This window comes from Balaenoptera borealis (assembly GCF_965194805.1).
Source record: "Balaenoptera borealis genome assembly, chromosome: 12".
Taxonomy (NCBI): Eukaryota; Metazoa; Chordata; class Mammalia; order Artiodactyla; family Balaenopteridae; genus Balaenoptera; species Balaenoptera borealis.
In genome coordinates this window covers 5871811-5897518 of record NC_138869.1, presented here as the reverse complement: position 1 = coordinate 5897518, position 25708 = coordinate 5871811, and the positions used below count along the sequence as shown (strand labels likewise).

The following is a 25708-nucleotide window of genomic DNA, read 5'->3' as shown; positions in this document are numbered from 1 at the left end:
AGATACTGGCCCGTAATGTTCTTTTTTGGAGTGTTCTTTTTTATGGCTGAGTAGTATTCCAGTGTATTTATGTACCACATCTTCTTTATCTATATTTGTCGATGGATATTTAGGTTGTTTCCATGTCTTGGCTATTGTAAACAGTGCTGCAATGAACATAGGGGTGCGTGTATCTTTTTGAATTAGAGTCTTCTCTGGACATACACCCATGAGTGGGATTGCCAGCTCATATGGTAGTTCAATTTTTAGTTTTCTGAAGAACCTCCATACTGTTCTCCATAGTGGCTGCACCAACTTACATTCCCACGAACAGTGCAGGAGGGTCCCCTTTTCTCTGCACCCTCTCCAGCATTTGTTATCTGTAGACTTTTTTTTTAAGAACAGCTCTCTTTTTAAATTTTTTTTTTATTTTTTGCCCCCACACATGCAGGATCTTAGTTCCCCGACCAGGGATTGAACCCCCGTTCCCCTTGCAGTTGAAGCATGGCGTCCTAACCACTGGACCACCAGGGAATTCCTGTAGACTTCTTAATGATGGCCATTCTGACTGGTAGGAGGTGGTACCTCACTGTAGTTTTGATTTGCATTCTCTAATAATTAGTGATATTGAGCATCTTTTCATGTGCTTGTAGGCCATCTGTATGTCTTCTTTGGAGAAATGTCTATTAAGGTCTTCTGCCCATTTTTCTACTGGGTTTTTTTTTGTTGTTGAGTTGTACAGGGCCACTTTCAAATGTGAGGTCAAGTTCTTGCTTATTTGAAATTCAAGGAGGATTAAGGCCAGGTGATTTTCAGTGCACAGGTTCAAGGTGAAGTTCAAGATCAAGCTGAAAAGAGCGAGGCACAGAACACTGGATCAAGGTCAGGTTCCAGGTTAATTTGAAAGCTTACCCAAGGTTGCTTCAAGGGGATTATGGTCAGGAACATCCTGTATGAAGGACAAGATTGGACTTGAGAAGTTCAAGGTTAAAATCAGTTTCTCAATATGAGACATTGGCAGCATGATCTGGATCAGGGGTGAGGGTCAATTTCAAGGTCAACTTCAAGATGATCAAATTCAAGGACCAGTTCAGCTCTGGCTTTGGTTAACGTGCAGCATCGGGAGGGTCATTCCAAGGTTGTAACATAAGTGTGACACAGGGTCAAGTTCAGGACAAGGTAAAAATTAGGGCAGTTCACGAGGAACACATATCCATAGGGTGAGAGACTGGATCAGGGTCAGGCTCAAGATCAGTTTCAAGATAAACATCTGGTTTGAGGCAAAGTAGGAAGTCAACCTAAAATTAGGACATCATGTGGTCAGGTCATTTGGAAGGCAAGGAAGTGCCAACATCACTGTGAAGTCCAGGAAGATCTTAGGGTCATGACAAGGCAAGAGGTTCAACCTCAGAGTGTATCTGGCTGAGAATCAGGGACTGGGTCAGGATTAATGAAACAAGATGAATATACTCAGCAATATACTTTCACCTCAACAGCAAGCTCTTGCTGAGAGCTTGAGCCAATTAGGATGAGTCTAATTAGTGGTAATGGGGAGAATCCGTATTACTGTAAGCAAGCTTAGTCTCAACCATTGCAGGTCAGCATAAACCATGATGACGGACCTACATTCAGCTCTAGGGCACGTTCATCTAACTAGTGCTACTGGAAAGCACTACGTGCAGACAAGCTCAGCCTCAGGCATTCTTCTCACAGATAAAACCTTATTGCTGGTTAGTGTTAACTAACATGAACGGAAGCAATGCAGCACACCTTCATCTAAAGGCACTTTCTTACTGAGAGGTAGGAGAAATTAGGACCAATCTGAATAGAGGTTTTGATAAGAAGTCCCATCAGTGCAACAAAGTCAGTCCCAGACCCCCCTTACAGCTTGTTGGAGTGAACTGAACGCAAGCACAGCAATGCACATTCACAGGGCGACAGTGGGTTTGGATCAAGCTGAGGAGTACTACTGAGATGAATTTGTATCCGTGCAACAAATCATTCCCATTCTTCTCAAAAGTAACTTCCTCTTGTTACAACAAAGTGAGATGAATGTAAACACAGCAGCACACATTCGTCGCAATTCACATTCTTACCGGGAGGCACAGCAAATTCAAATGAACTTAACTGTGTTACTGAAAAGAATTTGCATTAGTGCAAACACTCCAAATCCCATTCTCCTCAAGAGCAAATCTTACTGCTTGCTGGAGCAAACTTGTTTCTCTCAGAAGCACGTGCTGATGCTGACTCTTAGTAGGATTATGGGAAAAGACGCTGTATTAGTGCAGAGTTCAGTCTCAGCCTTACTTCGTACTGTGGAGAAACCAAATCTAGGTAAGTGTAGCTGTATGTGTAGAGTTTAGGTAAATAAGGTGAGATCAAGGTCAGCCAGACATTGGGCTGACAGAACATTACATGGATTAGTCTCAGGCTGGAGTAAGGTTGTCATGGTAAGTAGGGTTCAGTGTTAACTTCAAAGTTGGAATATGACAGGGTCAGGAGGAGGGTCAGATTCAAGGTCATTTCAAGGGGGACCATGTTTAGGATGATTGTCAGTGACAAGATGAAGCTGAGAACAGAGTCAAGGTCGGTTGAAAGTCAAATTTCGAATCAGCTAGCTACGGTTGGGATCAGGGCCACAAGGTTATGTTCAAGCTCATTTCAAAATAAAGCAGGTCAGTGTAAGGATGATCATCAGTTTTAGGGCATGGTTGAGGTCAGAGGTCAAAGTCCATTTCCACGTCATGTTCAGGGTTAGGACCCAAGGGACCCGGTCTGAGAACAGCAGCCTGGTCCACACAGCACGGCCCAGCACTGGGCCGCCAGCTGGGAAGGACGCTGCTCCTCTCGAGGCCAAACAGCATAGCCACCAAGCCCAGCCCAGGGTGCAGGGCCCCAGAAGGGGTGAGCCCCACTAGCCGCACCAAGCCCAGCCCAGGGTGCAGGGCCCCAGAAGGGGTGAGCCCCACTAGCCGCGGCGGCACTGTGGTGGTGAGCTCCTGAGGACGGTACTTTCACACGTCAAGTACGAGCCAAGAGCAGCAGGGGAAAGACACCGACTGAGGGGCTTGAGAAGTGGACCCAAGTAGAATCCAAAGGCTAAGTCTGCAAAGCCTACACTGTCCTGCTGCGGGAAGCATGACTAGTTCCCACAGTTGGTTCTGGGCGGCATCTACTCAGTCCCGGCTGTTGCTTGTCTATGTTGGAACATGGGGCTGATGCGGCCAGATCTTCCTGTCCTGTGAAAAATCAGAAATCCAGAACTATGTGATGGCCGACCATCACAGCATTAGCAACCACGCCAGTCAAAAAACAAGACAGCACAAAGGCCGAGTCACACTCACAGGCTGTGGGTGGTCCATGGTTCACCAGCAGCTCGCGGTTGCTCCTCTAAAGGGACAATGCTCTCTCCATGCAGGGTCCCCCCCCCACCAATACTGTGATTAAAAATGCAAAAGACAAAAGCCAGGGACAGGTACTGCGGGGCTGGAGAGGAGAAGGCCTTTCTGCCTCAGAGGCCTGCGGGCCCAGAAAAAGCAGCGGCAGTGATTAGCTAACAGGGTCTCTCCTGAGCCCGAGTCTGGAAGAGGGAAAAAAGACAGGGCGAAGACAGACGGTCTTTGTTCTTGTTACATTTTATTGGCATCACGTTCATCTCTTTACAGAAGAACTCGGCCCACACCCTAGAATGCAGGCCTCTGGAGAGAGGGAGGTGCTCTGAGAAGCAAGCTACAATGCGGGCGGGTCCTGGGGCACAGCCGCCTGGCTCCTCACCCAGGACACGGGGAAGGCGTGGCGGGTTGTACTGGGAAGAAGGAGAGGCGGTCTGCTCACCTAAGGATGCCACAGCCCCGAAAGGAGCGCCTTCCAGAACAAAGGTAAAGTCACTAGGACAGGTCTGGTAGGATTTTCCTTTTCCTTTCCCTCTTGTACGTGGATGCTGATCTAATAGGGGAGTTTCCAAGTGTGGAGCAGAGAAAAAAAAGAAAAATCAGAGTTTTATATTTCTGAAACAGCCGTTTCTCCACTGCACACACCACGGTATTATGCAAATCAACCTCTTGGAAAAATTTAGATACAGAAGGGAACTAGACAGTTTTCCCCCTGGAGAGATGAAAAGCTTTTTGGCTCCTAAGTCTTTGATTAAAAGGCGTACATGATTCTCGTGTCTACTGTACAGAATACTGCCTCCAGCTGGATTTCTGCAATCTGAGTGGCTGAACACTCCGCGATCCAGACAGGCTTCAACCCTCCATCTCTACGCCTGCATCACAGGACTTAAACACGTAATCCAAGAATTTCTTACACTAATTTTATACACTTTTAATTGGTTGCATATATTAACATGTACTATAAGATTCTTTTCTAAGAAGCATTACATAATAAATGGATACTGTAAAAAGGTCTGATTAGTTAAAAGTAACAAGCATTAACAGATACATACAAAACTCAGCCTTATCAGACTGGGTGTGAGCCTGTAATGAAGCGCAGGGCACCCGCCTTCCCAAGTGGTAGCCTTCACGGGGGTGGGGGGGTAAAAAAGACCACAAGACAGTTAAAAAAAACAGAACTAATTAGACACGGGTTGACTGTAAACAGTTCTCTCTCTCCAGTGGACAAAAAGAAGCAGCCTCCGAGGCCGACTCCAAACCGGAACGATTTCTGCAGCCGGCCCGTCCTGCTGCCATCTGAGGGCTGACGCAGGGACCCCGATGGAGCCGTCACAGGCCTGGGCTGTGGAGTGAGTCTGTGTCAGGGGTGTGTGTGTGTGTGCAGGGGAGACTGTGTTTGGGGGTTCTTTTGGCAGCTGGATGTGAGAGATGACTGTTGGTGTGGAGAGGAGAGGGGCTCATGGTGGAAGGCCTACGTGTGTTCTTGGATCGCGAAGGACTCTGTGCTCTGCTCTCTGCCACTTCAGCAGCTGCAGCTTTCCGCCGAGGCCTTGGCCCGGTCGTTCTTGTCCAGTTTGATGGGCTCAGGGAATTCATTGTACAGCTCCACCTCCGTTTCCTGGGCAGGGAGAGACAGACAGGCTGGTCAGTCCAGGCTCGGGGAGACTCCCGAGCCCAGCCCGGGCAGATGGGGGGCATGGGCGCGGAGCAGGCCCAGCAGTGAAGCGAGGGCCCTGGCAGAGGCGCTCAAGGCCAAGTGAGCGGAAGACGGGGCAAGGTGACACGGAGCAGGCAGGACAGGGCTGACGTGCCCTCCATGTTGACGTCAGCCTGGCAGCCTGGGGGCCACCGCCTGCTCCGGAGGCTTCTACCAACGCCTGACAAGAAGGCAGACGCTCCCGTGGGCTGGATTTGGCCGCTCTGAGCCGGCATTTCCACAGGGTTCCTGGGCAATCCTCCAGCCCCCTATCTGCTCTCATCTTCCCGGACTCAGGGTCTAGCCTCCTTTTCTTATCTCCAAATCTGCACACGCAGAGCCCAGCCGAGGACGGATCCCTCTGTCTGTGGGGATCACAGGACACAGACTGGGTCAGTTCAGTGGGACTTCCGCTGATTAGCATGTTTCCAGTGAGGATTAGCATGTTTCCAGTGAGGAGCAGCTTTCTACTTCCTGATGCAGAAAAGTAATTTGTCACTTAAACACTGAGCACCTGCGCATCAGGAACTGTTCAAGGATTTGGGAAAGCAGGGACTGGTTCTATCCATCAGAAGTTCTCTAGGAAAAATCATTCCATTCACAATTGCTATAAAAGTAACAACCTCTAGGACTACGTATTTTTTTAAAAAGCTCTACTGAATACAGCAGTGTGTGTGTGCCGTGTTGTTCAGTATATTCAAAAGTGCCAGCCGCCACGACGCCCTGATTCCAGGACACTTCCGCCACCCCCAGAAGAAAGTCTACCATCGGCAGCCACCCCGGACCCTATCTGATGCCCTCAGCCCTTCACACACACTTAGCTACTTTCTGTCTTAACAGAGAGTCCTCACCGGAGATCGGATTTGCTGGCACCCTGATTATGGACTTCTGGCTCCAGAACTGAGAGAAAATAAAAGTCTGTTGCTTTAGCCACCCAGTCTGTGGTATTTGTTAAGGCACCCAGAGAGACTAATACAACGGTTGTACTGCAATTCCAATCAGAATCTCAATTAAGGTCTTATCTGGGGGGAGGGTGAGGAAAGAAAAAGTTGTACCTGGAATAAAATGAACCAAAAATAGCCAAGAAAAAAGATAAAATTAGTGAGGGGAGGCCTGCCTGATCAGGGGTCAGACGCAGAGGCGGCGAAATCAAGATGGTCCAGGCAAGGAGCACGCAGACGGCCAGGACAGACCCCAACGTATGTGAATACTGGATACTCAACTGAAAAATACTCTATGGCCAAAGGAATTGAAAAAAACCACTGCAGTAAGAGGTGAAGTGAGGTTCAATTCAAAAGCGCTCTTGAGCACTGTGGGGTCCCGCGGGAGGGCTGCGTATGGGCTCTGCCGTGGAGAGTGTCAGCCGAGCTCCAGGGGGAGGCCCGCAGCGTGCTGGCAGGAACTGAAGGATTACTACTGTCCCTGGGAAAGCCAGGTGGCACTTGCCCGCAAAAATACACACACCTTTCAATCTAACAATCTCACTCCCGAGATGCCAGCTCGTCACTATAACGAGGCTCTAGGGACAGCAATATTCAGAGAGAAAAACTCCCAACAGTGATGCCAGCCAACAGGGAACTGGTGAAAAGCGACTCCTGTACAGCCCGCAGGCCAGGTGCCCCGACTGCCGAAAAGCGCGCCTTCTGTAAACCCGCGCCCAGGAGCTGCAGGACCACCCCGCCCTCTGCAGCTTCCACAGGCCCCCTGCCTCCGACTGCAGCCCTTACCTGCCCACTACAGACGACTGACAATGCTGGGACCTGCCACAATGCACCGGCCCCAACAGAGCTGCTGAGTCAAAAAGTCTTCAACTGGCACTTGCCAGCAAGAAGCCACTGTTATTTCGGGGGAACAGTTGAATAAAACAAAGTAAGAAAGAAAATGTAGGAAAACTTTATCCAAGGAATACAATTCCTAGAGCTTTGGGTTAACCTTTCTGGGGATCATTTAGGAGAATTCCAAAAGTCAGTGTATCTCATTTAATCTTCACAAGTGCCCCAAAAGCCCGCAGTCTCTTACAGCTCAGATATGATTAAAAAAAACAAACGGGACTTCCGTGGTGGTGCAATGGTTGGGAATCCACCTGCCAATGCAGCAGACACGGGTTCGAGCCCTAGTCCGGGAAGATCCCACATACTGCGGCGCAACTAAGCCCGTGTGCCATAACTACTGAGCCTGCGCTCTAGAGCCCGCACTTCCCAACAGAAGCTACTGCAGTGAGGGGCCCCCACTTGCTGCAATTAGACAGTGTCCGAGCGCAGCAGCAAAGACCCAACACAGCCATACATAAATAAATAAATAAATAATAAATAGATAAATTTATTTAAAAAAACAAAAAAAACTAGATCCAATGATGGGCAGCAGAGCTGGGTTTCGAATTCAAGTTTATCCCCTCCTCAAATAGAAGGACCAATCTGACCAGGGCCACGTAGTGGCCTGGCCACCTGAGAGCTGCAAAAGGAAAGAACAACGCAGCTGCTCAGACCAGGGAGACCTCGGCAGAGGTCTCTGTTGCCCCGCACGGTTGAAGTTATTCACAAATGAGTGGACTTTCTGGCAGCCTTATTAGCAGACCGTGCCATTACCTTCCCGGATAAACACGGGGGTTTCTGGCTACATGGAAAAGAGTCAGCGAGGCAAGAGGATTAAGGCCAAGGCAGCCAGGCCGGGGCTGGCCCAGCGGTCAGTCCATCACCGGACGGAGCCAGACCACCGCCGGACACCCACCTGCTTCAGCGCGTTCCGGGCAATCGTCTGGAAGGCCTGCTCCACGTTGATGGCCTCCTTGGCGCTGGTCTCGAAGTAGGGAATGTTGTTTTTGCTGTAGCACCAGGCCTGTGCCCGCTTTGTGGCCACCTGGAAGAAGAGGCAGGGCATGTGTGTGCAGGGAACAGCGGGAATCCCACCTGGGAAGGACTGTCCCCCCTCACCGCCCCGGTCACCCCGCTGGCTACACACAGTAGAGCCAGGAGCCAAAGCACCCCGTCTACCACCCACAGCTTCCGACCCTCAGCTGCACTAAGATTAGAAGCAGCTTCTGAAGGGAGTAAGACGCCGGCCTGGGAAGAAGTAACCGTCCCTCCTGGGACCTCGAGGCCCTCAGCGCAGGACGGGCCTGGAAGCTTGGTCTTAAGCTCTGCAGCCCCTTCTGTTACTGCTCACGGCACTTCACCTGGCCACACACCTACGCACCAGAGCCCCGAGGCCCTCACCCTGCCTCCCATGTCCTGACCTTTCCCCACCCTAGCCCATTTTCAGGCATGAGAAGGACCAAGGCACTTAGGAAAGGGAGAAAAAGAGATGAGTGGTCAGAAATACATGTAGCTACGATTAAGAGTCTACATTCCCCAGAGCAACGCTATTTGAAAGAAACCTAGAGCAATTCTGCTCAAAGCCAAAGCATCTCCTGTCCTGTACACACGGGGATCAAGGGGGGGCCCCTGAGGCGCTGAGAGAGCACGTGAGAAGGTCACACCCGAATCCCCTCCTTCCCAGCGCAGAAAGGGAACGAGGCTCAGAGGCAAAGGTGCTAATGACCCAAAGTCACAGCTGCAGGGGCAGCATGGGGGTGTGGACTGGCCTCCTGGGCCCCGGTCCCCAAAGGCAGCTGGCTGGGAGGTAGTGCACCCCCAGAGCCAGTCTGGGCTCAGCACAGAACCCTCCAAGTTCACACGGTACCCCAGAAGCAGGGGGCTCTCACAGGAGAGGAAAATGCTAGAAAGCTCCTCCTGGGCACCACAGCCCCGGACGCACTGTCATCTGGCATCTGAGTGCCCTCGTCAGATGAACACAGCGTCAGACTCAGGAAGCATCCCCTATTTAAGAGTGCATGAGCCAGACTAAGTGCAAGTCTGCCTTTGCGTCTGAAAGACCAAAATATCCCACGGCCTCAAGGCAAATCAACTCACCGGGGCCAAGAGGGCTGGCCGCTGCAGGCAGCTCCATGGGGTGGACTTCCTACTTTGTTGCCGTAATTCCCAAGGGAACACCAACCACTGCAGACTTTGGCTGCCCGCCTCTCCACGGGGAAGCCAGGATGTAGGTCTTTACAGGTTAGGGAGCAAGGCCCCATTCCAAGGGCTGGGCAGGTGGCTAGTTAGTTGTCTCCCACACCCACCCCCGCATGGGGCACACGCAGCCAGAGACATGGGGTGTAGATCCCTGAGGCACGTCGTTTTTTACCAGTCAAATCTAAAAACAGCACCTGTCATCCAAAACTTAGCTGCCCCTCTACGAGAAGGCCCTTCCTGGGACTCAGGAGCCCTAACGCAAGCGAGGGCAGGTTCTCAGGTCCTCAAGCCCCCCGGTGGCGATCCCCCGCGTCGCTGGCGCTTACTTGTCTGTTCTCGAGGTCAACCTTGTTCCCCAGCACGACGAAGGGGAAGCTCTCAGGGTCCCGGGGGCTGGCCTGGATGAGGAACTCGTCCCTCCAGCTGTCGAGGGTCTTGAACGTGTTGGGGGCAGTCACGTCGAACACCAGGACGCAGCAGTCCGCGCCTCTGTAGAAGGCCACACCCAGAGACTGGAACCTCTCCTGCCCGGCCGTGTCCCAGATCTGCGAGAGACAGAACGGTCGTTCCTTGGGGCGGAGCGCCAGGAGTGGGGTGTGTGGAGGACGCCAGGGGCCCTCCCAGAGACAAGCACTTCAGGACTCATCAGGGAACAGACTTCAGCACCCGAGTGTCCAGAGCACCCCGACAGCAATGTGAGTGGACGTGTCCCGTGAGTCTGGCGGATGCTAGAGAAATGTTCATCTTGATCCAGGTGGTGGTCACATGGGTAGATGTTTATGTAAAATCTGCACTGTAAACATAAGATTGATGTACCCTGGGAACTTTCTGGGGGTGATGGACATCTAGGGAGGTGATTATTCATTGAATTGGACATTTATTTTTACTTTTGGCCGTGCCGTGCGGCTTGCAGGATCTCAGTTCCTCAACCAGGGACTGAACCCAGGCCACGGCAGTGTGAAAGCACCGAGTCCTAACCACTGCACCACCAGGGAACTCCCAAACTGTACATTCAAATGTATGCATTTTACTGTATATATAAAGTTGACCTACAAAAACCCCAGTATGTTTTATTCATATTATACCTTAATTAAGAGACAAAGGAAACAAAAGTACCAGAAAGGGGGGGGGTGGTGCCGGGAAGGAGAGAGGGGGAGAGAAATAAAGGGACAAGCAACGTGAGAACACGCCATGGAGGACAGATCCAGGTCGCTTCTGATCAATGGACCACCAGGCGCTCAGCTCAAAGAACTTCCCACCATTCACTGCCACGCCAGGTCCAAGAGCAAGGATGCATTTCCTCAACGCCCCAGATTCCAAAAGGGCCCCTGGTTTGCCTGGAGAGGACTAGTGTTCTCCAGAATGGCCGCACCCCCGCAGCGAGCCACGGTGCCGGGGTCCAAAGCAGTTCGCAGTTACTTCCAGCTGACAGTAGTCTTCACCTCTTGGCTCCACTGTCTGTTTGCAGGAAACCACTTAGCTTCAGAGCAACATGAGAATCTGGACCATCCTCATAACCCAAATAAATTTCAACCTTACGTCCAAAGCACCAGCCAATGAGCCGAAGGCCTGCGACTTAGACCAACATGGAGTGTGGACTGAGCCACGACAGTTTCACCTCCAGAAGCAGCGTCTGCAGAAGGAGGGCTGAGCTCCTCCCAGGCAGCCCACAGCACTCGGGGACACGCCAACCCCACCGCGGCCACAGACAGCTTCCACTTCAGGTAGGAAGAGCCTCGCCGCACAGAGTGCACACGGGATGCTTGCGCAGAGTGAGCGAACACACACGAGGATGACCCAGCAGAACAGGGCAGTATCGTGGGAGTCGCATTTCTCTACTACTACCAAGCTCATGATGTTCTAAACCCCACAAAACCTCCCAGAATGTTCTCCAAAAGGAGCCCTGAAACGTAACATGCAAATGCTGAAGGTTGGTTTTCCCTTGGGGACGGGCTCAAACAACATCATGGCAGACAGGCGCAGGGCCAGGACTTAAATATTGTCTGGAAATATCTAAAGCTGGGAACGGCAGCATTAGAACCCCTTAAAGAAGTTCCCATAAAGCAGTGCAACTACACAGGCTAAACTCTGGCTCACAGACGGGCCAAGGACAGTGCACGTGCAAGGGGGCTGTTGTGGTCGCCCGTCAGTGCGGGGCAAAGAGTGCCCACCCCAGCCCAGAGGTTACCCTCCGAGGAGGGCAGCTCTGCAAGGCCCACACAGCCCTCTCTTCCGACGTATGGGGCCCTCCACAACCAGCACACGACGCCACAGGCGACCAGACTCCGGGTCACAGCTCTGGCCGCAAGGGGCCCGGCCACGGCAGCCTACCCCTGCCCCCGCGTGCTCCAAGCACTCTGGGAAGAACCTTCCTGAACAGGACACGTCCTAGTGGCCACGGGTGCTCAGCGTGCCTGCAGGCGTGGAGTCAGGAGGCTGTGGTAATGTCCACGCGGGGCCCAGCGGTGCTCACACTACGCAGAAGGAAGCAGCCGCTGGGAACCAGAAGAAGTGATGATAAGGCTGAAGGGCAACGAAAGAAACAAAGCCGAAGACTCTGCCTGCTCTCAGTGGGCAGGGACGAGCACCGCCTGCCCCACGCGAGCAGCAGGGCACACGTGCGGACGCACAGTCTCTGTGGACAGCGCGGCAGCAGCCGGACCCTGTGAGGGTCACCTCTGTGCTCTCCTGCTGTCCAACGTCCTACCCTGAATGCGTGTCCCTGAGTGGAGAAAAGAGCCTTTTCTCTCATAAAAGAAGACCAAGGTGGAGGGAGAATCAAGAACTCCGTCACAGCAGGTAAAAACTGACAACTACTTCTATAAAGAGAAACACAGGAAAAAAAAAATTAAAAACAGAATTAAATATAGGCTTGGACAACAGCAACAAAAAAGTTCCCAGCAGAGAAATAACATCGTCACCATGTAAACATCTGGGTAAGTAAAGCAAAAGCCAAAAAATGCCCCGAAACTCTTGGCGTCCTCCCACCCAGAGGTCGTCACGAGCACACGTCCTTCTCTAGGTGCCCGCGGTGCAGGGTCACTCACGCAGCTGCAATCTCAGTGCACAGGCCACTCCTCTCTGCCCCACGAAACACACAGCACCCTCCCCGGCGACAGCCCACATCCTTACTCTGCCCCACGGACTCAGCAAACCACTTCACTCGTTTTAAAAAAATATTGCTGCCAATTTTCCATAATTATAAGTAACTCAGTAATGAGCTTTAACACAGAGAGTCTTCCCTGTATTTCAGATTGCTTCTTTAGGACAGGATCCCAAGAGCAGAATTACACAGGAACTTTATGACTCTTGGCGGAACCAAATGGGTATTTGGAACTCAGATAATGAGAAGGCAAAGTAAGGAATTAAAAAGAAAAGTTGAAAAATTGAGGGTTATTCTTAACAAGTTTCCAAAATTAATTTAACACTTAGAAAAGTAGTCTTGTGGCTATGATCTTTCAAAATTTGTAATATTTTAACTGAAATACTTTATTTTCTACCTTCAAAATACACCCAATATATCTATCTACCCACAACTCCAAGGTGACAACTATTAACACTGCTGTTTTTACACCAGTTCTTCAGGAAGAGAGTCAACCCTTCCTCACAGCCTTCCTTCCCTTCCCCCCCAAGAAGCGGCTCCTGAGACCTGTATCACAGAGACAGTGTATGTAACATAATTACATACAAGATCCTCTGCATCTTTTTGCTGTTTTTTCTCCAGATGTTAACAGCTGTACAGTATCCCGGTGCCTTAAAACACCACCATCGCCCCCTGGTCCTCTACGTTATCCATAGTTCCTCGTGACCGCACAGAGGCTGCAGTAAGCATTCCTCCTCACTTCTCGTCGGGCCCCCAGTTTCCTCGGCTCCGAGCCCAGAGGCAGAGTGGCTGCTTGTCAGGGGTGCGTGTGTGTGACGGCGGAGAGCCAACTGAAGTCTCCATTCGAAAGGCTGCACGGATATATTCCCACCAACAGTTTGAGAATATTCTACTTCTAGCCAAAACTCGATTTTGTCAGCCTTTTAAATTGGCAGTTCCTTGACGTCAGGCCACAGGACGTGGTTTCTTCTGAGAGTTGCCTGTTATCCACTAGGTCATTCTGCCGAATGGATACTATTAGGCATTATTAACAGTTTCTCCCAGTCTGTAGTTTGTTACTTAGAATCTTGTTATTCAGATGTTTACTGTGGTCTACTATCAATCTTTAACCTTTTATGATTTGTGCTTTCTCTATTTTAAATGCCTAAAGTTAAAACAAAAAACAAAAAAAACTGTATTTTCATTTTACAGGTTTTCATTTTGTGCTTTTTCCATTCAGGTCTTGAACACTCTGGCTACTCCTCACCAAATGGAAAGCCACCGGCCCAGGGCCGTTTACAGTATGACTTGTCCTCTGACTTGTCCTTTCCCCATTCTGCAAAGCCACCTATACCTACCCAGCGTCCAGCTAGGTGTGCCCTGTTTCTGTGCCCCCCGTCCCCTTGATCTGTGGATCTCTGTGACAATATCATACTGTTTAAATTACTATGGCTTCATAAGTTACCTTTAGGTTTTTCATGCACACTTGACTCCATCTAATGTTTAATACCGATTGATTTCTAGCTTCTTCCTGAACAATATAAGAAATTTTAAAAACGCACCACAGTCACTAGTCTTTCCCCACACATTAAATTACACAGTTTCAATCCCGGTTTCCTTGTACTAGTTTGAAGCTACATACTCCTAATATTAGGGTCATAATTCTAAAAACAGATGCATACGCACAATTAAGTTTATCTCAGTCTATCTTATCTCAGACCTTTCCACTTCTGCCTGAAGTGTATCTCTCAGGGCTTCTGCCCCTGAGCCTAAGGAGGCGCTCGCTCTCCTTCTTGGAGGAGGGCATTTCCAGGGGGTCGGAGCACTCTGCCGACAAGCCCCGAGCTCACATCCCACAGCCTGCCCATTCCCACTGTCAGCCTCACCGCTGCTCCTCCAGGTCATTCTTTTTCCTCTGGCTGCCTTCAAGTTCATCTTAAAAAAAAAAAAAAAAGAATTTTTTTTCCGTAGGATTTTTCTAGACTTCTTTATTTCTCCTGAGTCTGTGGATTTGATGCCACATCAGTTCTGGAAAATCCTCAGCAAATACCTTTCACCTGTTTGCTCGCCTGAGACTAAGTCCAACCTACTCACTGAATCCTGTTTTTACCTCTTTTCCCCATTTCCCACCATTTTTCTTCCTTTCAGCCCTCTTGTGGTGTGTATCCTATCTGTTGCTAAAAACACTCTCTATATTTCCAAACTGTGGTTATTGTATTTCATTTTTAGAAGTTCTACTGACCTACACCACCTGCTTAGTTTCTTCTCCACAGATACACAAGATTGCCTGATTTCTTTAAATACAAAGACCACTCTGAATTGCCAGGGGGGTTTCCACTGGTTCTTGCCTTGTTGTCTTAATTTGAATTATCTTTTTTTGCAAGCTGCTAAAGGCCCGTGAAAAATAGGTGAGGATTCCTCAAGATCTATAATGATGACGTCTTTGTCCGGAGATGATGGCTTTCATTTAATTCTAGTCTTTTAAACTGGCTGCAGGAGCACAAGGGCCAGCCTTTTGTTTCAATCTGAGGACCATGTTCTTTTTTCCACCCTTTCCAGACTCTGCTTGGTGCCCTGGCTTCTCCAGATGGGGTTGACTCCAGGAAACTCCAAGATCCGAGCCCATGGTACCTGTGGGGCTCTATCAGAATGGCCCCTGAGCCAGGAGGGGCTGGGTCTCGCTTCTCATCAGCCCACCTGGCTGTCAGAACCACAGCGTGGCTCTCCATCTGCTTCTCCTGCTACGGGACACGGGAAATCTTCAGGTGGCATTTGACCCTGGCACCCTGAATACATCCCATTTCCCTTCTGCTTTCTGTTGCAGCCAAGAACTCATCTAACTGCTGTTCCTTTATCTGTAACCTGTCTTCTCTCTCCAGTTGCTTTTAGGATTCTGATTTTTGGCACTCCAGTTTTGAGTTTACTCTTGAGGTAATTTGCTCAGCTTAATCTTGAAGTTTACTGTTTTCTTCAGCTGTGTTTAATCTGAGGTTTAACTGTTCAGTTTATTTCAGTGACTATTTTTTCACTTCTTGAAGTTCTACTAAGCTTTCCATATCCTCATTTTTTATAGTGCCCCCTTTCATTATGGTTTCCATTCCAAGAAATCTCTAGTCATTGTGAGCATTTTCTGCAGGACATTATTTCCCCTTGAGCTCATCCTCTGTCCCTATAAGGTGGTCTTATCTTTGTTTTTGCCAGGAGTGACAGAGGATTATGTCAGATCCTCCAGACTAAACTCTCTGTGCCTGGCAGAGCAGAAACTGAGAATCCACACACAGGCACAGTGGGGCTGGGAGTCTCCAACCAGGAAGCAAGCAGCAAAGCCCCAGCCTGCACCCCACATGCCAGCTTTGCCACTTCCGTGGGCTGAGGTTTGGGGTCCTGTTTTCACATCTTTCCAAGGTCCTAGATGAGTGTGTGTCTATGTGTGCAAGGGGGTTCTGAGTTCTGGGCCCGCACCTTGTGCAGTTCACGCCTCTTGTCCTTGATGACAGACAGAACTCAAGTCTCTGTTATAAATTCACAAATCACCATGGCAGGAGCCCCTGTGCTTATTATGATGAGCTTTCAGTTCTCTCTTCTTTCCTGCTATCTGGTAATTTCCTTTTCTCTCAAGCTTGGCTTATTCAAACTTTAGTTACACACACACACACTTACTATTAAAGTATACTCTCTGACTTACAATATTATATTAGTTTCAAGTGTACGACACTGTGATTTTATATTGTTGTAAGTTACAAAAGGACCACCACGATGTCTAGCTACCATCTGTCATCGCACAGAGCTATTACAGTACTGCCGACTATACATTACTTCCCCAGGACTTATTTATTGTGTGACTGGATGTGTGTACCTCTTAATCCCCTGGACCTATTTTGCCCACCTCCAGCTGTACACTGAACACCTCTGTGTGTACGCCTGCGGTATGGGGGAGCCACATTAGCCCCATCCTGGAGGTTTGAGTTCCCCTGGGAGCATGTGACAGCTTGAGGTCAACACATGTAAAAACTATCTGCAACCTGTACCATCCAAACATTTCAGCGAGCCCGGTGCTCGCTAGGACCCCCATGTCTTAGTCTCCCCAGGACATGATTTAGCAGAGAAAGTAAGGAACAACTGGTGTGGAGGTGGGAGCTTCCAAAGACAACATCTGGGCTGAAAGTTGACGACTTCAGGATGGGTGCAGCTGCGTGACCAAAGGGCCTAGCAGGCAGAGACACGTGCAACTACAGCTTTGTAAGAGCAGCACCTGATTTGGAAGGACTGGCAGGAGATGAAAAAGTGAAGAATAGTTTGTAGCCGGAATGCAAAGGCTTTTAAAGAGCCATGTGAAGGAATCTGTTTTTATCCTAACTGTTGAAAGGGAAGCCCTTGAAATCAGATTAAGCTGATACATGAAAAACCACATTGGCTTAATAGAAACACAACTTTAAGGGCTACAGATAGGACAGATTATAAGAAGCCAGAAAAACTAATTTAACAGCTGCTGTAAGAACCTAGGAGAGACACAAAGATTTTTTTGGCCTAAAGCACTAGGCGAGGGTATTAGAAAAGAGACAAGTTACACATTTTGGAGACATAAGACAGGAACCTGTAGGTTGCCAAATTTACAGCAAACAAACAAAAAAAACCAGGAAGTCCAGTTAAATTTGAACTCTGGAAAAAAATGAAAAACGTTTAGTATGTCTCACACAGTATTTGGGACATACTTGATGTCTTGCATTTTATCTGGCAATCCTACCTGTAAGCCAGTTATCCATGAATATAATAGTGAGATCTAAAGAACAGGGAGGGGAAAATGCCTGGGCATGAAAAAGGGGTAAAGACGAATGACCAAGGCTTGCTTGGCTGGCAAAGGTGAGACATGCGCGCTTACCTGCATTGTAACTAGTCTGTCATCCACCATCACCTCCTTTGTCAGAAAGTCTGCTCCTATTGTGGCTTTGTACTGATTACTGAATTTCTTGTTCACATACTGGTTCATGAGTGATGTCTTACCGACTCTGAAATTGGAGAAAAACCACAAGTATAAGTCAACTAGGAAGGCACTGAAAACTGACTCTGACGCCTGCAGCTCGGAAGGAACCTGCCCGTCCTGCAGGAGAACAAGGCCCTGCCCACCCCCATCAGAGGAGGAAAACTTCCCAGTTCACTCGCCTGACGACATGCTTTCTCCTGGGACAAAAACACAGGGTACAGATGCGGGCCAGATCTGGAAAAGCTGCTTCTAGGTTCTGGTATAGTTGGTAGAGCCTAGTATTATTATTTCTCTCCTTCCAGAAGCATGCCAACAAATACTCTGCTTCTAAAAGAAGCCCCAGCAATAAGATCGCTCCACTAGTCCAAAAATATCTCTGCCGCCTTGGGTGTGTCTCCATTGAGTGGTTGCTATTCAGTCCAAGCAAATAATAGCCAGAGGAAGCCACTGGCTCCGGGCAGACATTTACACCAGTTATAACCAACCTGCTGCTGCAAAGTTTAAAATCTGAAGCAGAAAAAAGCACCAATATTCCACCAAACCAGAATCTACCTCAAAGTATGCTCCTCCAGAGGTATTTTCCAGTAAGAAAACTCAGCAAGAGACAATGTGTGATTTTTTTTTTTTGGTGATGAGGTAGTTAGGGCAGGCCGAAGACAACGCAAGCCTTCCTCACAGCCAGTAATACCTTCCTTTTCACAAAGGAACACATTCATTTCACATGTAGAGGGGACCTGGAAATACAAACAGCCCAAGGCAGTGTTCTCCACCCGGCCACGTGCACCAGAATTTCCAGGGGGAAAAGACAGGAAATCTGTAATCAGGCAAGTTTGGGTAACACAGGCTAAAAGCAGTACTTTCAATCCTGACAGCATACCAGCGGCACCAGGAGAATGTACGTGAGTGGGAGGTGGGGAGGGGGAGAGAGAGATGAGTGCGCGTGTATGTAAGCACTGCCAACCAGGTCCTACCCACTGGTCTGGGCAAATGCTAATTGTTAAAAGGCTCCTCGGGTGATTAAAACAGCCAGCCACAGTAGAAAAAGCACTGCCTTTTAAAAAGAACTTTGGAATAAGGAGGTGCACCTGCATTTATTATCATATTATTTTTAAAAATATGTAGCCTCCAGTCTGAGTTTTCATGGGTCACTTCAGATGCCAAGTCTGAAAAGCTCCCCAAGTAACCCCCTGAATCTTAACAGTGATGAAAGAACTAGTTAGTTACCCGGTTAGCGGCAGATCTGAGACCCAAACCCAGTTCTCCAGTCCCAGGCTCTACTGACTCAGGCACAGCAGGAGGAGGACACAGGCGTACCTCACTTCAATGCGCTCTGCGTAAGCTGCGCTTTTTACAGACTGAAGGTCTGTGGCAGCCCTGTGTCGAGCTGGCCGTAATGGTCATATCGGCGCCACGACCTAGCCTGGGGCAAGCTGTCTCAGAGCCCAAAGCCTCGTGTCTGTGCGGTCTCTGCAGACACCAGCAGACACCAGTGGCATTTGCTCACTTCATGTCTGTGTCACATTTTGTTAGTTCTCGCAATAGTTCAAACTTCTTCATTAGTATATTTGTTATGACGATCAGTGATTCTGATGTTACTACTGCAAAAATATTACAACTCCCTGAAAGCTGAGATGATGGTTAGCATTTCTCTAGCCATAAAAGCATTTAAATTGAGGTGTGTACACTGTTTTTAGACATAAGGCTATTGTACACTTAAGAGACTACAGTATAGTGCAAACATAACTTTCATATGCCCTGGGAAACCAAAAGGTTCACGTGACTCCCTTCACTGCAATACCCACTTCGTCGCGGCGGTCCAGAACCAAGCCCCTGGTGTCTCTGGGGTCTGCGTGTGCTGCACAGCGCACCCCAAACCTCCATCTCGTGGACATGGCGCCAACGGCAACAAGCCTACATAAACAGCGCTCCCTAGTCTAACCAGCTTGGGAAAGGGATTCCATGAAATTTTTTTTTTAAAATATATTTTCTTTGTTTTTGGCTGCGTTGGGTCTTCGTTGCTGCACGCAGGCTTTCTCTAGTTGCGGCGAGCAGGGGCTACTCTTTGTTGTGGTGCACGGGCTTCTCATTGCAGTGGCTTCTCTTGTTGTGGAGCACGGGCTCTAGGCACGCGGGCTTCAGTAGTTGTGGCACACAGGCTCACTAGTTGTGGCTTGCAGGCTCTAGAGCGCAGGCTCAGTAGTTGTGACACACGGGCTTAGTTGCTCCACGGCATGTGGGATCCTCCCAGACCAGGGATCGAACCCGTGTCCCATACATTGGCAGGCAGATTCTTTTTTTTTTTAAATAAATTTGTTTGTTTGCTTGTTTATTTTTGGCCGCGCTGGGTCTTCATTGCTGCGCACGGGCTTTCTCTAGTTGCGGCGAGCGGGGGCTACTCTTCGTTGCGGTGCACGGGCTTCTCATTGCGGTGGCTTCTCTTGTTGTGGAGCACAGGCTCTAGGCGCGTGGGCTTCAGCAGTTGTGGCTTGTGGGCTTAGTTGCTCCGCGGCATGTGGGATCTTCCCGGAGCCACGGGGAGGGCTTGAACCCGTGTCCCCTACACTGGCAGGCAGGCTCTTAACCACTGTGCCACCAGGGAAGTCCCCCATGAAACTATCATTAATTGAGTTCAAACAGCCACCCTTTTGCCCAAATTGGGGCACAAAGGACTACCTGACCAGGGGTCATTCAGATTGTTGCTGTGCTCCTAAGAGCACGGAAACGTAGGGCCCTAAGGGCACGGCTGTTAAGAGATGGAAGCAGCAAATGTCAGCACAGAGGGCATGAGCTCCAAGCGGGTGAAGTGTAAGTCCAGGCCAGCGTGCTCGCCCCAGTGCAGGAGGGACACTTACCCAGAGTCCCCCAGGATGATGACCTTCAGCAGCACTTTCTTCCTCGAGGTCATCCTTCAAGCTGGAAGAGAGGAGAGCGCACGTGAGCAGGAAGGGAACACCCAGGGGGCCCACCCCCCTGGGCACAGAACGTCTCGCAGCCCCAAGAGCACCGCGCCTGAGCCCTTCCGCCGGCTGCTCCCCGCCACCCAGGGCCTTCGACAGAACACAGCATCAGTACTGGAACTCTGGACCCAAGAGCTCGGCCATCCCGCCCCTGGGAGGAGTCTGAAGGAATGATTCTTCCACTTGGATGCTAGATCAATGCTCCATTTACTCAACAGCTGGGTCCTGCTTCAGGCAGGCCTCTGCTCAAACATCACTCCTCGGAGGTGACCACTTTATGTGAAGTAAAGCAGCACACCCTCTCCCCGTTTGCCGTCTGTCCCTTTACTCTGCCGTATTTTTCTTCAGAGTACTCACCACTACGGTTGACTCTTGGACATCTCAAGGGTTAGGGGCACTGACCCTCCACTCAGCTGAAAATCGCTTATAACTTTACAGTCGGCCCTCCGCATCTGCGGTCCCGCATCCACAGCATCGACCAAGCAGGGTCGCGTCATTCGTGCTGTTCAAGGGTCAACTGTACTTGACATTTTAATGTATTATATTCATTTCTCTTCTCCCTTTCCTAATAATTTCTGTGAAAACAGTTTTATTCCCCACGGTTTTATTCTCCAGTGCCAAGTAGAGAATTATCAAATATTGGGTTAATGCACAAATTAATATTTGACTTCGCAGCTCTTGAGACCACCTTTCCCCAGAAAGCCTTTCAGGTAGCCTTCCACAGCCTCGACCAGACAACATGTCAGAGGCCTAATCTGTGCTCAACTCCCTGCCACCACGTGACCGCCTGGTCAATTTACCTATCAACACCGGCCTCCTGTCTTAATTGCCCCTCAGTCCTCAGGGTCTGACCCAGTAACTTTCAGAAGATGAACAACTTTCAGGAAAGCAGGAGTCCTAAATTCTGGACCCCAATGTCAGTGACTTAACTAAAAACTGCCAGAGGAGCACTCCTCAGGCAGCCGATCCCCAGGAGAGAGCTGCAACCTCCTCTAGAATCAGGAATTTATGATTGCATGTGAGCCTCAGAAATGACACCTATGCCTTCTGAGAACCTCTAGCCTTGGCCATTATCCTCAGGAGACGCTGAAGTAGCCAGGGCAGGAGACTACCACGAACAGTTACGGGGCAATATCCAACTCCTACCTTCCGTGGAGCTGGGGGAAATTGAGTGTTTATACTTAAGCAAAGTACGGGCGGGATTAGATGGCGAGCCCTACACTCCCGAAAGTGGTGTCTTCCACGGCTTCAGAAATGGTGTGGGAACGGGAGTCGGACCAGAGGCAGTTAGCAGGCGCCACGACCCAGCCTGGGGCAAGCTGTCTCAGAGCCCAAAGCCTCGTGTCTGTGCCGTCTCTGCAGACACCAACTTCTGTCTATGAAGCGCTCACCAGTGCTAGCTGGGGGCGGCACAAGACAAGCCCGAGTTCTGCCTGCTTCCTTTGGTCTTCCATCAGATCTAGGGTTGGTGTTGGTTTTTTCTCTCTGCAGTTAGAAGGTACACACCCCCAATCACCCATGAGATCCACAGCCCTACCTTCCTCCCTAGGGACTACCTTGACCAAAGTTTAAGAGTCTCATCCCAAGGTCTGGTACCATATTTTGGGCTAGAGATCAGATTATGACAGTTGGGACAAGTTTCAAATCCAAAGGGCAAATTAAGGAAAGGTATGAAAAGAAGGTGAGATTTACAAAGAAATTCTTAAAGAATATTTAAGTCACTGATTTTGAGAATGGGAAAAGGGATTTCCATGACCTGGTTTAGTAAGGTTCACGGTGCATCGAGTATTATTTCATATTAGAAGGAAATAAGAAACACACTTCACCCACCCTGCTCCCACACGACAGACCTCACGTTTGTGTCCTCTCAGGTTTCTGCTCACAGCGGTGGCAGGTGGGCCCATGTGGCCACCTTGACCCTCCTGGGCAGCAGAGCACGACACCTGAGCGTCTTTCCTCACCTGCACACCCAGTCACAGAAGCCCCAGAACCCAGCGGAGGGCGCAGCCGGGAAGTCCCGAGTCCCCATCAGAGCTCGCCCAGCCCCGCACATAACCCGGTATTCTGTCTCTCCCATGTTACTATTTAGCCTTGTTTTCCAGTACTTGCTTCCATGACAGTCTCAGTGTCTAATACTTCTCTGAGTGAATTAAGCATTTTAATACCCATTCCTACCTTTTGTTTAATATATCAAAAATCTGGGGAAAACAACGCTATAAGGAACAGCTCTGAACTTCCATATGTGGGGTCATTTTCCTGGGCCGCAGCAATACCGCTGGGGAGGTCTCTCAGGCTCAAACTCACGAGACTATCGCAGGCCACGCCGGCCCTGAGGAACACAGCTCGCTGGCTGTCCTCGCGACAGCCCACACCGCAGACAGCTCAGGCACAGGGAGGCGGCCTGGACTCACCACCCTGACTCTGAGCCCTCATTCCTGGGGGGGCTCCCCACGGGGGACACGTCCAGCGCGAGAGCCACTGTGCTCCAGTGGGCCTGGGGCCCATGAGGTACTCACAGCCCCTCCCCATCTGGCAGATGCAATCACCAACCAGGAGACATTTTATCACAAACCGCGCTGCCTTTAGTGGGGTTCCCAGGGAAACAGCTAGAAAGTTAAACAAAGGGCAAATTCTCACTCACAGGAAAGGGTTTTGTCCACCTTAACCCACGGGTATTGTTTAGGAATGGGGTAACTGAGTCAAAAGTACAAACATTTTCATAACTTGTGCTAATTCATTTTCCTGAAGGATTTTCCAAATTTACACTACAACCACTGTTGCAATGATTAACAGCATACGGCATCTAAATGAGAAAAATGACAATTTTACTGAGACAAAATCTGAATAAATGAAGAGATACCTCCAATAGGAAGCCTCCATGTAAAGACAGGAATTCTTCCCTAACAATTCCAAGGGTTTTTTTGGAATTTGATGAAGTAATTATAACTTTATTCATAAAAATAAATGCACAAGAGTCCCTCCCATTCCTCTCAAAAAAGAGTAATGACAGGGATTTGCCTAACAGTCTTGGAAAGTATGTTATAAAAATACAGTATGAACACCATGGGCTGGAATAAACAGAAGAGACTCCAGAAAGGAACAATTTCGGCATGTCCAGCGTTAACAAAATTCAGCAGCAAAAGGATGAACCATTTACCAAGTGGTGAGAGCCAGAATTAACATCCTTAAACCTCACCTTCCACAAGAGATCCCCACAGGAGTAAAGCTGTAATGTAAGAATGGCTGTGCATGAAGCTGAAAGGAATACACACAAGATTAGCAGGTTTTCCTGGGTGGTGGGATTCCAGACGATTGCGTTTTCTTTATACTCGTGTGAAGAGCACATGTCTTTTAAACTCAAAAAGCTATTTCCATTTTGGAGGAAAATGTTCACCTGTTGATTTTTCAGGTAAATTTTCTGCTTGCAAGAATATTCCTGGGGCTTCCCTGGTGGTGCAGTGGTTAAGAATCTGCCTGCCAATGCAGGGGACACGGGTTCGAGCCCTGGTCTGGGAAGATCCCACATGTCGCGGAGCAACTAAGCCTGTGCGCCACAACTACTGAGCCAGCGCTCTAAAGCCCATGAGCCACAACTACTGAGCCCGCGTGCCACAACTACTGAAGCCCACGCGCCTAGAGCCTGTGCTCCGCAACAAGAGAAGCCACCGCAATGAGAAGCCCGCACACCGCAATGAAGAGTAGCCCCCGCTTGCTGCAACTAGAGAAAGCCCGCGCGCAGCAACGAAGACCCAACACAGCCAGAAATAAATTAAAAAATTAATTAAAAAAAAAAACAACAATATTCCTGTTCGCCATGAGGTGCACCTAAAGGCAGACTTTCCTCTTCGCTCGGTGCCTGTGAACAGTCGGGCTTTTGCAAACAGGGCGCCGGCCCGGAGGAAACCCCCGGCTGGCTTCACCAGGACGCTGATGGCTTTAAACTGGCAGAAGCTAAGAGCTATGTTTTTGTACTTAATGTTCTCCAGGACCAAGAATGGGGCACTTGTTTCTAGAAAAGAGCTAAGAAAAAAACAAAACCAAACGAAACCCTGAACACAACTTTTGCCACAAGAAGCAGTGGCTTTAAAACCTTCACTGGCAGTTTCTGCTTTCTGTTACCCATTTCCATCACCACCTTCATGAATTTTCGAAGACTGAAATTACTTTTAAAAATCCTACCAAGTTAGAAATTTCTAAGTGGAAAACCATTCTTCAATGCACAGACCACTTTCTTTTACACTTTTACAGGAGAAAGGGAAGCAGGCAGAGAGAACGGAGGGAGCTGTATGAGGTCCCTAACCCCTGTTGCCTGGAAACGAACATTTTAGATAGCATCCATTAATCCAGGAAGCTCTCTAAAAGCCTTTCTAGAATAAGATATATTCAGAACACACTTCCTTCCTTCTACTATCAAACCAAACTTGATCAGTGTGCTCTGGGGTGCATTCTTCCTTGGAAGAACAAGCATTTTTTTTAGAACAAACACTAACTATTCCATACGCTGAATCGAGTCTTCCCCTCACGTACAGTGTTTCCCGTGTAATGAATCAAAAACCAGAACTTCCCCCCATCAGCTGGAGTTGCCGCTTTCTTCATTGCTGAAGCACAGCAGCCAGCTGGCCATAAAGGCAGACAAAATAAGGACGCCCCAAGCAGGTAAAAACATCAGGAAAATACTGTTCCCAACTCTGGGCTCGGCAGGGTCAGTGAGGACAGAAAGGGACTGACGGAGAGGGGTCAGCGGAGGGCAAGGAGGATAAAGGGCTGGGGTGGGGAAGAGCAGGAAGCTGGGGGTCAGCGGGCCACCGCCAAGTCTGAGTTCTTGGAGGTAGGCTGACTTTGCCTATGCTCAAGTGGAGGTGAGGCTCTACAGGGAGAAGCAGGGCCAAGGAGGTGAGAGCAAAGTGTCTGCAAAGCCGTCAAGACAACAGTGTAAAGCGCAGGGGGTGAAACTGAACGAGGTGTCATCACGTCCAAGGTCACACAGCAATCCAGTGGCAGAGCTGGAGTGATCAGGTGTGCAAGCCCAGACCCAACACCTGACTGCCCTGCCACTCGGCAATACCAGCTTTCCCCTGGTTCACCAGCAACTAGGCATTTAAAAAAGCTCCCTCTGGGGACTGAGGTACACACACGAGGTTTGGAAATCAGTGACGTGAGGTCAAAAACTGCTGTTCTGGTTTACATGTGTGTCTGATACAAAACCAATGATGGCACAAAATATTTGAACAAGTGCTAAAGGTTCAACAAAGCTGGGACAGTTAAACCAATTGATTTTCTATAGTCCATTAACATTTTTACTTGGTCTGTGTTTCCAAGTTGCCTACCTTTAACAGCTACAGCCTAACCAGACAGTTGACTTTTCTGCCCCCATTGAAGTACTGAATTGTACAACATTCAGAAAAGTACAAAAGAATGAAGCAAAGACAAAGGCCAAACACAGTTCCATCTCTTAGAAGCAATCACTATTAGCATCAGGGTATAAGTCTTTCCAGTTTTCCTTCCAACGGTTGAGATCATACTGTTCATAACTTTGCATCCCATTTTTTTCTACATTAAATATCTTCCCACGCTATCAAGGCTGATAATACTTCAGCATATGGATAATCCC

At 49.2% G+C, this 25708-nt stretch overlaps 1 protein-coding gene and 1 long non-coding RNA gene across 3 annotated transcripts in view; one reads left to right on the top strand and one right to left on the bottom strand.

Moving 5' to 3' along the window:
- Positions 1-3598: 3598 nt before the first annotated feature.
- RAB7A (RAB7A, member RAS oncogene family) overlaps positions 3599-25708 on the bottom strand; it is a 70359-nt gene continuing 48249 nt past the window's right edge. Inside the window, exons 2-6 of the mRNA XM_082345323.1 lie at positions 19993-20053; positions 17039-17165; positions 9404-9622; positions 7795-7923; positions 3599-4989 (exon numbers count right to left, since the gene is read on the bottom strand). Of these exons, the coding sequence (XP_082201449.1) occupies positions 4894-4989; positions 7795-7923; positions 9404-9622; positions 17039-17165; positions 19993-20045 (624 nt within the window). The 5' untranslated portion in view covers positions 20046-20053 and the 3' untranslated portion in view covers positions 3599-4893. The remainder of the gene's footprint in view (positions 4990-7794; positions 7924-9403; positions 9623-17038; positions 17166-19992; positions 20054-25708) is intronic.
- On the top strand, positions 9630-16549 carry LOC309607129. Of its 2 annotated transcripts, none has more exons than XR_014232265.1 (3): positions 9630-10491; positions 10546-11876; positions 13400-16549. It is a non-coding gene; the product is annotated as an uncharacterized lncRNA (long non-coding RNA). The 2 variants fall into 2 exon arrangements; XR_014232266.1 differs by lacking the exon at positions 13400-16549 and adding an exon at positions 12802-13391.